The sequence below is a fragment of the Bos mutus genome, chromosome 1 (genome assembly GCF_027580195.1).
Source record: "Bos mutus isolate GX-2022 chromosome 1, NWIPB_WYAK_1.1, whole genome shotgun sequence".
NCBI lineage: Eukaryota > Metazoa > Chordata > Mammalia > Artiodactyla > Bovidae > Bos > Bos mutus.
This window is the reverse complement of record NC_091617.1, coordinates 5,584,511-5,599,701: the sequence shown is the minus strand read 5'-3', so window position 1 is coordinate 5,599,701 and position 15,191 is coordinate 5,584,511. Positions and strand designations below refer to the sequence as shown.

The 15,191-nt window shown below is 42.5% G+C and overlaps 1 protein-coding gene and 1 non-coding gene across 2 annotated transcripts in view; both read left to right on the top strand.

Moving 5' to 3' along the window:
• Positions 1 to 2,480, top strand: part of BACH1 (BTB domain and CNC homolog 1) — an 81,566-nt gene extending 79,086 nt beyond the window's left edge. The window contains exon 5 of the mRNA XM_070367289.1: positions 2,109 to 2,480. Within this exon, the coding sequence (XP_070223390.1) occupies positions 2,109 to 2,135 (27 nt within the window). The 3' untranslated portion in view covers positions 2,136 to 2,480. The remainder of the gene's footprint in view (positions 1 to 2,108) is intronic.
• Positions 191 to 298, top strand: LOC138989423 (U6 spliceosomal RNA). The gene has a single exon (XR_011465724.1). It is a non-coding gene; the product is annotated as a U6 spliceosomal RNA (small nuclear RNA).
• Positions 2,481 to 15,191: the final 12,711 nt, after the last annotated feature.

Sequence of the window (15,191 nt, the reverse complement as noted above, 5' to 3'; positions counted from 1 at the left end):
GGCTTCCCAGGTGGCTCAGCAGTAAAGAATCCACCTGCAATGCAGGAGACACAGGTTCGATCCCTGGGTCAGGAAAATGCCCTGGAGAAGGAAATGGCAACCCACTTCAGTATTCTTGCCTGGAAAGCCCACAGAGGAGCCTGGGGTGGTATATAGTATGTGGGGTCTTGAAACAGTTGGACATGACTTAGCGACTAAAACAACAACAACAAATACTAAAATTGGAAGGATACAGAGAAGATCAGCATGACTCCTGCACAAGGATGACATGCAAATTTGTAAAGCATTTCATATATATATATTTTTTACAGTGGAATATGACTCAGCCATAAAAATGAATGAAATAGTGCCATTTGCAGAGGCATGGACCTAGAGACACTCATACAGAGTGAACTAAATTAGAAAGAGAAAAACAAATATCATATAATATCCCTTATGTGTGAAATCCAGAAAGGAGGTATAGATGAACTTACTGACAAAGCAGAAGTAGAGACAAAGATGTAGGGAGGAAACTTATGGACACCAAGGTGGGGGAAGAGGGGTATGGGATCACTTGGGAGACTGGGATTGACACATATACACCATTGATACTGGGCATAAAACAAATAGCTAACGAGAACTTACTGTTTAGCACCGGGAACCTTACCCCATGATCTGTGGGGATCTAAATGGGAAGGAAATCTGAAGAAGAGTGGATATATGTATACGTAAAAGTGACTCACTTTGCTGTATGCCTGAAACTAATACAGCATTGTAAAGAAACTACACTCCAATAAAAGTTAATTAAAAGGAAGAAATAAGTAAATTGGGCCTTTAAAAAAAAAAGAGTTAAGTTGCAAGGCTCTGAAACTGAAATTTTGAAATGTCTATAAACATCCCTGAACATATTGCCAAGAGATGGTGTCTTTTCTTGAGAGAAAAGCTGTTCTGATTGGAAAGGCTTGTGGACTTGGGATTGGACCTGGTTCATATAGCAGCTGCAACACTGTCCCCGAGCAGATATACTGTGCTTAGTCGCTCACTGGTGTCTGACTCTTTGCAACCCCATGGACTGCAGCCTGCCAGGCTCCTCAGTCCATGAAGATTCTCTAGGCAAGAATACTGGAGTGGGTTGCCATGCCCTCCTCCAGGGGGTCTTCCCAACCCAAGGATTGAACTCAGGTCTCCTGCATTGTAGGCACATTCTTTACCATCTGAACCACCAGGGAAGCCCAAGAATACCGGAGTGGGTAGCCTATCCCTTCTCCAGTGGATCTTCCCAACCCAGGAATTGAATCAGGGTTTCCTGCATAGCAGGTGGATTTTTTACCAGCTGAGCTACTAGGGAAACCTGCTCCCCACCCCACCCCCCCAGCAGATCCTTCTCGAAATTAAACGGCAGAAACTAAAAATGCACAAAAGAAGGGGAGGAATTCCCCTTTCCCAGAATAAGCAAATCTATTTTGGTCTGTAATGCATATCCATTAAATAGAAGTAACTAGAAAAAAATAACATCATACTCAGTACAGTTTTATTTTCAGGAATCATAGAATTTGTGGGATTTCAAATATTGACCTGAAAAAAAAGGTATTTTAAAAACTACCTTTACATTATTTGGCTATTTTAGTAACTAGTTTACCATCCTTGTGGCATGTCATGTGTGAATTTTGGATATTTTCCCCCAAATATCATCTGTTCATTTACTGCCATAGAAATGGACTTAAATATTATGAAACATTCAAATGGTAAAAAATGTTTGTTAAATGTCCACCCCTCTTTTTTTTTTAACCTAAGGTGGATGCTAACCTGGGAGGATGCAGGGGCAAATTAACATATGAGGTGGGAAGACAGTGTCTCTGCTCTGAACACACACTCAGAAATACCCCTGCAGTGTCCATCACCGTGACTTCCTGACGGAGTCACATTATCAATGAAGTGAAGTGAAGTCGCTCAGTCATGTCTAACTCTTTGTGACCCCATGGACTGTAGCCTACCAGGCTCCTCCGTCCATGGGATCCAGGGGGGACTGGCAATTCTCTTGCTGAAACTCTCAGAATTAATGCTCTTCTTTATCCTCTTCATTCTCTGCTCTGACTTGGCCTCCCATCTTTCTTTTTTTTTCCATGCAGGATCTTAATTCCCCAACAAAGGATTGAACTTGTGCCCCCTGCAGTGGTAACATGGAGTCTTAACCACTGGACCACCAAGGATGTCCCTGGGCTTCCATTTCGGAAGCTTCTGCAATGACCTCAGTTGCAGCATTGACGTAATCCCTTCCATGGCCACAGATCCCAAGGAGTTGTCCTTCAACCTGCCCTGGTGACATGAGTGTGTGATTTCAAACTTCAAGGTTTCCTATGGCCCTCACTCAATAAGGAAAGTGTACCCTCTTCTTATCAGGGTACTTTTCTTTGATTCCTTCTTTTAGCTTCTCATACATTCTGAGCTCAGATCAAGCTTGAGACAATTTACACAGCATCTAGATTGAAAGGACATGAGTCTGAGCAAATTCTGGGACATAGTGAAGGACAAGGAAGCATGGCATGCTGCTGTCCATGTGGTTGCAGAGTTGGACATGCCTTAGCGACTAAAGAACAAGATTGAAAGGAAACAGTATATTTACAAAACTATATCCAAATAGTTTATTCTTGGTAACCATTGGTTGAGGCTACATTCTGGCTGTCACTTTGAAGTGGGGGTAATATTAAAATGCATACTTAATGACCAGTTGTCTTGGCACCATAATGGAAAGGGGAACTGACTAATTGCTAGGTCAAACCAGTGTACACAGGCTGAATATCAGGTTGGACAGGGGTCCTAGACAGGCAGGCCTCTGGGCCCTGTTGCCAGTGGATGAGTTTTGTTAGGTATGCAGAGTGGTTTTGGACTCTCTTTCTGAGCCTTTAGGCCTTTAGGATGCATGTCCTCTCACATTTCCAGCCATGAAATTAAAAGACACTTGCTCCTTGGAAGAAAAGTTATGACCAACCTAGACAGCATATTAAAAAGCAGAGATGTTACTTTGCCAACAAAAGTCCATCTAGTCAAAGCTATGGTTTTTCCAGTGGTCATGTATGGATGTGGAATTGGATTATGAAGAAAGCTGAGGCCCGAAGAATTGATGCTTTTGAGCTGTGGTGTTGGAGAAGACTCTTGAGAGTTCCTTGGACTGCAAGGAGATCCAACCAGTCCATCCTAAAGGAAACCAGTCATGCATATTCATTGAAAGGACTGATGCTGAGGCTGAAACTCCAATACTTAGGCCACCTGATGTGAAGAACTGACTCACTGCAAAAGACCCTGATGCTGGGGAAGATTGAAGGCAGGAGGAAAAGGGGATGACAGGATGAGATGGTTGGATGGCATCACCGACCCAGTGAACATGAGTTTAAGTAAACCTCGGGAGTTGGTGATGGACAGAGAGGCTTGGCGTGCTGCAGTAAGGAGCTGGACACGACTGAGCAACTGAACTGAACTGATCTTGTCTCATGTCTTAGAGCTTACTGGCTTTGCTGATTTGTCTTACCTCTGCTTTCTGGAAACCATCTGCCTGTGCCAGACATTTTTTCAAACCTTTCTTTGTGGCCCCATCTTTGTCCCGGGGTGGTTCACTTCGATTTGTCTCTCCAAAGATCCCAAATTATTATCACTTGGACAGGTCCTCATACACATGGGAATTGTACAACACCTCCTCTGATTGCTGGGCCAAAATTTCCACAGAGGTAGGCGTCCTATTCTGAATCTGAGCTACATCAGTATTGCAGCTACTCATTAAATTATAATTGACTTGGAAAGGAGAAACTAAACATAGAAGCAGACAATGGCCAGGCCCTATATAAAAATAGAACTCTGACCCACAACCTACGACAAACTTGCCCAGGAAACCAGCCCCTTTACTGACAATAAACTATCCAGGAAGCCAGCCTGTCATATGTCAGACGGCTGACTTGTTAGAGGTCAGACTACTATTTCTAATAACAATCTAGGGAGCATTGGCTACACAGTAATTTTTGTAACAGTCGACCCCAAATGCCCAGAACTTGATTAAAAATAGCTTCCCAATTTTTTGTCCCGCTTCCAACTGAGGGTCAACCAGAAAAAGCCAAATATGTACCCTTAACCACTCACAGAAGACGCCCTGCTATGATTTAGCCCTCCTCCAGCTTTCCTGAGCCCACAGCCTGCACTCAGAGCACACCTGAAGCCTCTCTGTTTTGTACCATCAAGTTCTCTACTTCCCTGCCTGCCTTTGCATCTTTGCCAAGATGCCAGGGACAGTGGCCGACTCACTTCTTATCCAAGTTCTGAATAAATAGCCCTTCATTATTCTCATTTGATTGATCTTTGTCTATTTCCACAGAAATACATTCAATTCTAACTCTTTAGATGTCATAATGATAATAAAAGCCTTCAGTAAAATTTAGGCAAATTATTTTAGAAAGGAAAAATAAGATTTTTTTTTTTTTGCATTATGTAAAAGTTTAAGGAGGGTGGTATGGAGGGAGGAAAATGTCCCCTTTAGCATTTTTTAAAATTTATATTTACATTTATTTTAATTGGAGGATAATTGCTTTACAATATTGTTCTGGTTTCTGCCATATTTTAACATCTTTTGAATCTCCTGATTCAATTTTCTGATTTTTCCTACTACCACATAAATTTGCAATAAAACAGCCGACTATAAAATGTTGAACTTTGCTACTTTTAAGCTGAAAACTTTTTTGAAGCTTAAGGCAGTCATTTCTGCAAAAGATGGCTTTTGGGTTTATTAATTAAAAAGAAGGCAGGGAGTATTTGAAATATTATCATCTGGGTGACTTTATTCTACATTTATAAATACAGCCTCACCACCATGAAGAGAAATGGAAAAGAGTTTGGAATATGGTGATAGCTTAAAACTGAAAATAATTCTTTTTAACATGAATAATTACCCCACCAGTTTTATAACCTAATAAAAATCAAAGAAAAACCCTGGGCATTTTAATTATGAGAAATCACATGTATTCTGGGAAATTAGAGACATAACCCACATACTTGTACTTCAGAATCCTCATTTCAGAAATTCTCTCCCTGGAGATTTTCCAAAGAAGTGGATTTCATGAACTGGCTTCTTGGCAGGATCCAATAAACACAAAGTTCAGTAAGAGACATACTGGTTTTGAGTTCGAATTTAGCAACAATTTACTTCACATTAAAAAAAAAAATTAAAATTTTTTTGGACTTCCCTAGTGGCTCCGATGGTAAAGAATCTGCCTCCAATGCAGAGGACCCAGGTTCAATCTGGAAGATCCCCTGGAGAAGGGAATGGCAACCCACTTCAGTATTCTTGCCTGGGAAATCTCTTGGACCAAGGGGCCTGGTGGGCTATATGTAGTCCATGCTGTCGCGAAGAGTCCAACATGACTCAGCAACTAAACAACAAGTGTTTTATTGGAGTATAATTGCTTTATGATGTTGTGTTAGTTTCTACTGTACAACGAAGTGTATCCGGTATACATATGTCCTGTTCCTGCTTGGGATTTCCTCCTAACCCCCGCACCCCAATCCCACCCATCTAGGTCATCACAGAACACTGAACGGAACACTCTGTGCTGTATATCAGGTTCCCACTGGCTATTTCACACATGGTGGTATATATATGTCAATCCTATCTCCCAATTCATCCCACCCTCCCTTTCCCCCACTGTGTTCACCCGTCTGTTCTCTGTCTGTGTCTATTCCTGCCCTGCAAACAGGCTTATCTGTACCATTTTTCTAGATTCCGTATATATTTGTCAATATATATAGAGTGAAATAAGTCAGAAGGAGGAAAACTTCACACTGAACTGAGATGTGGAGTAGATGTCTTTGGACACTGTTTCCATTATATTTGTTCCTTTTAAAATATAGATTTTTTTTTCTTCTATACACTAGACAGAGACAGAGAAGAGAATACCCCAATAATTTTCTCACTTTCTAATAATCCCTTTAAAGTTTACTCTAATGTCTCTTATACACATTACTCATATTATGATGTAATTCCTACATCCTTCGGGGAATTCCCCAAAGACTCTCTTTCTGGGTGTCTCCATTGGTGGTTGTGCTTTGAAGAAAAGGACATCAGAGGTGTTCAATTAGCACTTGTTGACAAATGGATTCAACACACACTGCTGTTACGTTAACCTCAGTTTGGAAGATACGCTGAAACAATAACAGTCATTTAGCACTTATTTTGTTAACACTGGTTTTGGATTATCTGGCCTGTTTTCACCCACCTCTGTGATTTCTCTAATGAATTCACATTGACCATGTGTCTTTTGATTTCTTAATTATTCATTTTTGTTCTTGTGTAAAATGAGAATGTCTTATACTCACTCTGCCCTGCTGCTGCTGCTACTGCTAAGTCACCTCAGTCGTGTCCGACTCTGTGCGACCCCATAGACGGCAGCCCATCAGGCTCTCCCGTCCCTGGGATTCTCCAGGCAAGAACACTGGAGTGGGTTGCCATTTCCTTCTCCAATGCATGAAAGTGAGAAGTGAAAGTGAAGTTGCTCAGTCGTGCCTGACTGTTAGCGACCCCATGGACTGCAGCCTACCAGGCTCCTCCATCCATGGGATTCTCCGGGCAAGAGTACTGGAGTGGGTTGCCATTGCCTTCTCCCACTCTGCCCTAGATTTATTTATTTACTTATCTGTGGCTGCGCTGAGTCTTCACTGCGGTCCTCTGGCTTTCTAAAGTTGCGGTGAGTGGGGTCTCACTGCCGTGCATGGGCTTCTCATTGCAGTGGCTTCTTCTCATCTCACAGCATGATCTCTAGGCACCCTTGTGCTTAGTTGCCCCCAGGGCATGTGGAATCTTCCAGGACCAAGGACCGAACCCATATACCCTGAATTGGCAGGTGGAGTCTTATCCACTGTCCCACCAGGGAATTCCCAGCCTGAGATTTTTAAGGATTAAAAAGACTTTGAGTGTTAACCTCCCAGCTTACCCTTCATTTACGGGCATGACCCTTCTCTACTTTCCCCAAGATTCACCGTGCCTAGAAAGCACCTGGAGGATTTATTAAAGCTTGGAGTGTTAGCCCCCAGCCCAGAGCTTCTGGTTCCTTAGGTCTGGGGTGGGGGGAGTCCAAGAATTTTGCAAATTTCAGGAGTTTCCAGGTGATGCTGCAAGTCTCAGCACCACACGTTGAGATCTATTTCTACTGTACCCTGTGCTAGAAACAGGAATTCCTGTGTGTGTGTGTATGTGTGTGTGTGTGTGAGTGGTGATGGAAATGGCGGTGGTGGTGATACAGAGGTACAGTTTAACCAGGGCCACGTGGGGACATAGATCATTGTGAGGAAACTGCAGGGCTTTTGGAATGAGTCCAGGTCCCAAAGGTGTTCGGGAGAGGGGAAAAGAGGAAGAGAAAGCCTGATGTATTCCACACAGCTGGATGCTTCTCGCATTTGGATTTCATTGGAATGAAACTCCTAAATGGTGTAAGCACCCCAGAGGGGCTGCTACATTGTCATATCTCAGACACACATACAATATTGGTGTCTGCCGTTTATGCTGTCAGACTACATCATTAAAACTCTCTGCAGTGGTGGAGTAGCTAGATAAATATTTGTACATCTGGCTGCACACAGCCACTATTTATGTTTCCTTATTCTCCTGTTTGTCTCAAGAAATCTGAGTCAGATGGGGTAATTGGCTGTGAAGTTGAATCCCACCATCATAGTCATTCACCTGCTTAAAGATGGAAGTGGATGGATGATTTAGCGAGACTTGTAACCTGTTTATTGTCTGCCAAATGCTAAAGACAAGCAGCTCTTTGCAGATTACTGGATGTCTCCAGCTATGATGGATTCTTATAAAGACACTGCAAACAGGTGAATGTCAGTTCAGCAGAATAACAGTACACATTGGTATTTGGATCATTCTTGCATACTATAAAATTGCAAGTGATTTCAGATTCTGAAAGGACTTTATAAGCTTCAGGTCTCAAGGCTCAGATTTTAATGGCACATTGTCTTTTCCATTTCAACTTTGTTTAAAGTATTTTATTATGGAAAATTGCAAGCGTATCCGGAATTAGAGAGAAGAGTATAATAAACTTTGATGGTGCTATCACCCAGATGCAATAATTATCATTATTTTGCCAACTGTGTTTAACCATTCTGCACTCTTGGGCCGCAGTAACTTTACTAGTAAATACCTCATTTCTGGGGCTTCTCGGGTGGCGCTAGTGGTAAAGAACCTGCCTGCCAATGCAAGACACATAAGACACATAGGTTTGATTCCTGGGTCAGGAAGATCCCCTGGAGGAGGACTTGGCAACCCACTCCAGTATTCTTGCCTGGAGAATCCCATGGACAGAGGAGACTGTTGGGCTACAGTTGGTAGGGGGGTCTCAAAGAGTTGGACACAGCTGAAGAGGCAGCATGCATACACGCATCTCATTTCTAACACATAAAGACTTTAAAACAACATACCCACAATAGTATTATCACATCTAACAAAATTATTATTTGAAATATTATTCCAATACATGTTGAAAGTTTTTCAATTGTCTCAAAATTTGTTAATTGTCCTATTTGTTCCATCAGGACTCAAACAAGTTTTTTTTTTTTTTTTAATAGAGTTTGGTTGATTTATCTTTTATGCTTCTATTATTGTTTAACAGTTTCCTCCTCTCCCACCTCTTTGTTTTTAAACAAGCCATTTATTTGTTGAAGAGATGAGTCATTTTTCCTGTTGATTTCCTGCATTCTGTATTTGTTTGATTATTCTCTGTGGTCCAGTAATCATGTATAGATGAGAGAGTTGGACCATAAAAAAAGGCTGAGCACCAAAGAACTGATGCTTTCGAATTAGCGTGCTGGAGAAGACTCTTGAGAGTCCCTTGGACTGCAAGGAGATCAAACCAGTCAATCCTAAGGGAAATCAACCCTGAATATTCATCGGAAGGACTGATCCTGAAGCTGAAGCTCCAATATTTTGGTCACCTGATGAGAAGAGCTGACTCATTGGAAAAGACTCTGATGCTGGGAAAGACTGAGGACAGGAGAAGGGGACGACAGAGGATGAGACGGTTGGATGACATCACTTACTCAATGGGCATGAGTTTGAGCAAACTCCAGGAGATGGTGAAGGACAAGGAAGTCTGGTGTGCTGCAGTCCATGGGTTGCAAAGAGTCAGACACGACTGATGACTAACAACAACAGCCCTCATAAGGCGCTGCTGCTGCTGCTAAGTCGCTTCAGTCGTGTCCGACTCTGTGCGACCCCACAGGCAGCAGCCCACCAGGCTCCCCCGTCCCTGAGATTCTCCAGGCAAGAACACTGGAGTGGGTCCCCATTTCCTTCTCCAATGCATGAAAATGAAAAGTGAAAGTGAAGTCACTCAGTCGTGTCTGACTCTTCGTGACCCCACGGACTGCGGCCCACCAGGCTCCTCCGTCCATGGGATTTTCCAGGCAAGAGTGCTGGAGTCGCTAACTTCACCTTTTCCCTCCCTTCATGATGGGGGCACTTTGTTCATCTGGGCCAGTTACAGGTCTTGCCTTTATCGTCTGGATCCAGTGCTCTTTGACTTCTAAAACATTTCACTTTGGTTTCCCACTTTTATGAAATTTTCCATCTTTCCCAGATCAGGTTTAGGAAAAAAAATATATGTATTTCTTTGGCTGCACCGCGTCTTAGCTGTGACATGTGAGCTTTTAGTGGAGGCATGTGAAGTTTCAGCTGCAGCATGTGGGATTTAGTTCCCTGACCAGGGACTGGACCCAGGTCCCCTGCACTGGGAGGGTGGAGTCTTAGCCACTGGACCCACCAGGGAAGTTCCTTTACCAGATCAGTTTTGTAACCATATTCTAATTTTCCATCTTTATCTTAGAAACAAACAAACCTTGGTTTCATAGCTCCTTGAAGATTAATTTCACTCATTTTCCATTATTCTGTATAACCCAAATTCTCAAGGATTGTTAACTGTATTGGTTCCACCTCCTGAACTTTTCTTTAATATATTCCAATATGGCTCCTACACTGCCTCACCACTGTACTGAAATTTCTTGTCTCAGCATCACTGACAATCCTCACACAGCCGATTGCAATGTCTCCTTCTCTGTCCTCTTATCCACCCCTTGGGTATGTGATGGGGCTGGCCATTTGCTTCTTGAAACACTCTCTTCTCTTGGCTCTCATTGCACTATTGTTTTCTAATTTTCCAAATGCACTGGCTTCCTCAGTCAGTTTTCTTCTCAGCTGGCTCCTATTCCTCCCTTGAAGTATTGGCATTCCTCTGGTTTAAGCTGTGGATCCTCTTTTACTCTTTCTCCCTGAGTGATCCTATTAATTCTCTGTCTTTAAAAATCATTATGACTCAAGACTCCAAAGTTTATATCTCCAACCTAGATGATTTCTTTTTTTCTGAGCACCGTATGCAATGCTGCTTACCTGATGGCTCTGTATGTCTTACAGACACTTGGAATCATATACACCTAAGATTGTTGCTGTTCCGTCGCTAAGTTGTGTCTGGCTCTGTGACCCCATGGACCAAAGCATGTCAGGTTCCTCTGTCCTTCAATATTTCTTGGACTTTGCTCACATTCATGTCCATTGAGTCAGTGATGCTATCTAACCATCTCATCCTCTGCCTCTCCCTTCTCCTTTTGCCTTCAATCTTTCTGAGCACCAGGGTCTTTCCAATTGTGTCGGCTCTTTGAGTCAGGTGGCCAAAGTATTGGAGCTTCAGTTTCAACATTAGTCCTTCCAATGAATACATCTAAGATAGAACTTCTCATTTCTTTTCTATAAGTGAACCCCTCCCTCCGTCTGTTCTATACCAATAAACGGCACAATTATCCTTTAGTTAATCCAGGGGCTTCCCTGGTGGTTCAATGGTAAAGAATCTGCATGTAATGCAGGAGGCCCAGGTTCAATCCCTGTGTCGGGAAGATCCCCTGGAGGAGAACATGGCAACCCACTCCAGTATTCTTGCCTGGAGAATCCCATGGACTGAGGAGCCTGGCAGACTATAGTCCACAGGGTCATAAAGTGTCAGACATGACTGAAGTGACTGAGCACGCACATACTCAATCCAGAAATGTGAATCAGTCCTGATTTCCTTTTCCCATAACCCTACCCAAAGCCCTGGCAACTTCAACTGACTCTACTCTGCAGCCTGTCTAGACTCTCTCTTTTCTCCCTCTTTTTGATTCTTGGTCACAGCCCATCCTTCATAGACTATGTTGATATCTCCTTGATGGTCTCTCTGATTCCACATTTGCTCCTCTATAATCCATTTCCACATCACAGGCAAAAGTAATCATCTTCCAGAACATAAAGCTTCTGGTGGCTTTTTATTTTATTTGTAACAAATCCGACCTCCTTGCAAGTCTTCTTGGCCCTGTGGCTCTACCTGATCTGTCTCTGCTGATCTCTCCAAACTTAGGTTGCACTACGCCATCACTATACCAGAGTCACTCTTTTTCAAACACACCCAAATCTTTCCTACTTCAAGATGTTCACACATGCTGCTCCTTCTGTTCTTTTCTCTCCACTGTTGACTCATGTGACTTGTCTATTGGAAATCAGCTTAAATATTGTCTTTGACATGGATGGCTTTTCTGATCAATCAGACTAAAGTAGGTATCAATTCTGTTCCATCTATCTGTGAGTGATCTAAATATCTTTCAAATGACAATTGCTTATTTTCAATCTATTCTCAGAAAACAATTTCTTTCCCTAACAGTGATATAAATCCCAGTGATCTATTCTTGGAAAAGCCAGTTTAAATATAAAATACTGACTGTGATATGATAACAGTTTCATGACAATGGATTTGGATTAAAATTTGAGCTTAAACTTGTTGCTTTAAAATCAGCTCTTCCTTCGTCTGTTTCTTAATTAGCAGATAGATGATAAATCAAACAGAATGAAATAAAGGAGAGAGAGAATACAACTGCTGAATGATAAGACAGCCTCGTAAGACTTCCTGCATTCAGGAACAGAGGAATCAAGAGGAAAGGGTCAAAAGTTGCTTAGATGCTTGCTCTGTATTGGGCACTATGCGTGCTGCATGCTCAGTTGCTCCAGTCCTGTCTGATTCTGTGACTCTATGGACTGTAGCCCACCAGGCTCCTCTGTTCATGGGATTCTCCAGGAAAGATTACTGGAGTGGGTTGCCATGCCCTCCTCTAGGGGGAACTTCTCAACCCAGGGATTGAACTAGGTCTCCTGCACTGCAGGTAGATTCTTTACCGATGAGCCACTGGGGAAGCCCCGTTAGGTACTATCAGATCAGATCAGATCAGTCGCTCAGTCGTGTCTGACTCTGTGTGACCCCATGAATCGCAGCACGCCAGGCCTCCCTGTCCATCACCAACTCCTGGAGTTCACTCAGACTCACGTCCATTGAGTCAGTGATGCCATCCAGCCATCTCATCCTCTGTCGTCCCCTTCTCCTCTTGCCCCCAATCCCTCCCAGCATCAGAGTCTTTTCCAATGAGTCAACTCTTCGCGTGAGGTGGCCAAAGTACTGGAGTTTCAGCTTTAGCATCATTCCTTCCAAAGAAATCCCAGGGCTGATCTCCTTCAGAAAATGGACTGGTTGGATCTCCTTGCAGTCCAAGGGACTCTTAAGAGTCTTCTCCAACACCACAGTTCAAAAGCATCAATTCTTCGGTGCTCAGCCTTCTTCACAGTCCAGCTTTCACATCCATACATGACCACAGGAAAAACCATAGCCTGACTAGATGAATCTTCGTTGGCAAAGTAATGTCTTTGCTTTTGAATATGCTTTCTAGGTTGGTCGTAACTTTCCTTCCAAGGAGTAAGTGTCTTTTAATTTCATGGCTGCAGTCACCATCTGCAGTGATTTTGGAGCCCAGAAAAATAAAGTCTAACACTGTTTCCACTGTTTCCCCATCTATTTCCCATGAAGTGATGGGACCGGATGCCATGATCTTCATTTTCTGAATGTTGAGCTTTAAGCCAACTTTTTCACTCTCCTCTTTCACTTTCATCAAGAGGCTTTTTAGTTCCTCTTCACTTTCTGCCATAAGGGTGGTGTCATATGCATATCTGAGGTTATTGATATTTCTCCTGGCAATCTTGATTTCAGCTTGTGCTTCTTCCAGTCCAGCGTTTCTCATGATGTACTCTGCATATAAGTTAAATAAACAGGGTGACAATATACAGCCTTGACGTACTCCTTTTCCTATTTGGAATCAGTCTGTTGTTCCATGTCTAGTTCTAACTGTTGCTTCCTGTGTGTCAGGTGGTCTGGTATTCCCATCTCTTTCAGAATTTTCTACAGTTTCTTGTGATCCACACAGTCAAAGGCTTTGGCATAGTCAATAAAGCAGAATAGATGTTTTTCTGGAACTCTCTTGCTTTTTCCATGATCCAGCGGATGTTGGCAATTTGATCTCTGGTTCCTCTGCCTTTTCTAAAACCAGCTTGAACATCAGGAAGTTCACGGTTCACATATTGCTGAAGCCTGGCTTGGAGAATTTTGAGCATTACTTTACTACCATGTGAGATGAGTGCAATTGTGCAGTAGTTTAGCATTCTTTGGCATTGTCTTTCTTTGGGATTGGAATGAAAACTGACCTTTTCCAGTCCTGTGGCCACTGCTGAGTTTTCCAAATTTGCTGGCATATTGAGTGTAGCACTTTCACAGCATCATCTTTCAGGATTTGGAATAGCTCAACTGGAATTCTATCACCTCCACTAGCTTTGTTCATAGAGATGCTTTCTAAGGCCCACTTGACTTCACATTCCAGGATGTCTGGCTCTAGGTCAGTGATCACACCATCGTGATTATCTGGGTCATGAAGATCTTTTTTGTACAGTTCTTCTGTGTATTCTTGCCATCTCTTCTTGATATCTTCTGCTTCTGTTAGGTCCATCCCATTTCTGTCCTTTATCGAGCCCATCTTTGCATGAAATGTTCCTTTGGTATCTCTGATTTTCTTGAAGAGATCTCTAGTCTTTCCCATTCTGTTGTTTTCCTCTATTTCTTTGCATTGATCGCTGAGGAAGGCTTTCTTATCTCTTCTTGCTATTCTTTGGAACTCTGCAATCAGATGTTTATATCTTTCCTTTTCTCCTTTGCTTTTCGCTTCTTTTCTTTTCACAGCTATTTGTAAGGCCTCCCCAGACAGCCATTTTGCTTTTTTGCATTTCTTTTTCATGGGGATGGTCTTGATCCCTGTTTCCTGTACAATGTCACGAACCTCATTCCATAGTTCATCAGGCACTCTATCTATCAGATCTAGGCCCTTAAATCTATTTCTCACTTCCACTGTATAATCATAAAGGATTTGATTTAGGTCATACCTGAATGGTCTAGTGGTTTTCCCTACTTTCTTCAATTTAAGTCTGAATTTGGCAATAAGGAGTTCATGGTCTGAGCCACAGTCAGCTCCTGATTTTGTTTTTGTTGACTGTATAGAGCTTCTCCATCTTTGGCTGCAAAAAATATAATCAATCTGATTTCGGTGTTGACCATCTGGTGATGTCCATGTAAAGAGTCTTCTCTTGTGTTGTTGGAAGAGGGTGTTTGTTATGACCAGTGCATTTTCTTGGCAAAACTCTATTAGTCTTTGCCCTGCTTCATTCTGTATTCCAAGACCAAATTTGCCTGTTACTCCAGGTGTTTCTTGACTTCCTACTTTTGCATTCCAGTCCCCTATAATGAAAAGGACATCTTTTTTGGGTGTTAGTTCTAAAAGGTCTTGTAGGTCTTCATAGAACCATTCAACTTCAGCTTCTTCAGTGTTACTGGTTGGGGCATAGACTTGGATTATGGTGATATTGAATAGTTTGCCTTGGAAACGAACAGAGATCATTCTGTCCTTTTTGAGATTGCATCCAGGTACTGCATTTCAGACTCTTTTGTTGACCATGATGGCCACTCCATTTCTTCTGAGGGATTCCTGCCCGCAGTAGTAGATATAATGGTCATCTGAGTTAAATTCACCCATTCCAGTCCATTTCAATTTGCTGATTCCTAGAATGTTGACATTCACTCTTGCCATCTCTTGTTTGACCACTTCCAATTTGCCTTGATTCATGGACCTGATGTTCCAGGTTCCTATGCAATATTGCTCTTTACAGCATCAGACCTTGCTTCTATCACCAGTCACATCCACAGCTGGGTATTGTTTTTGCTTTGGCTCCATCCCTTCATTCTTTCTGGAGTTATTTCTCCACTGATCTCCAGTAGCATATTGGGCAC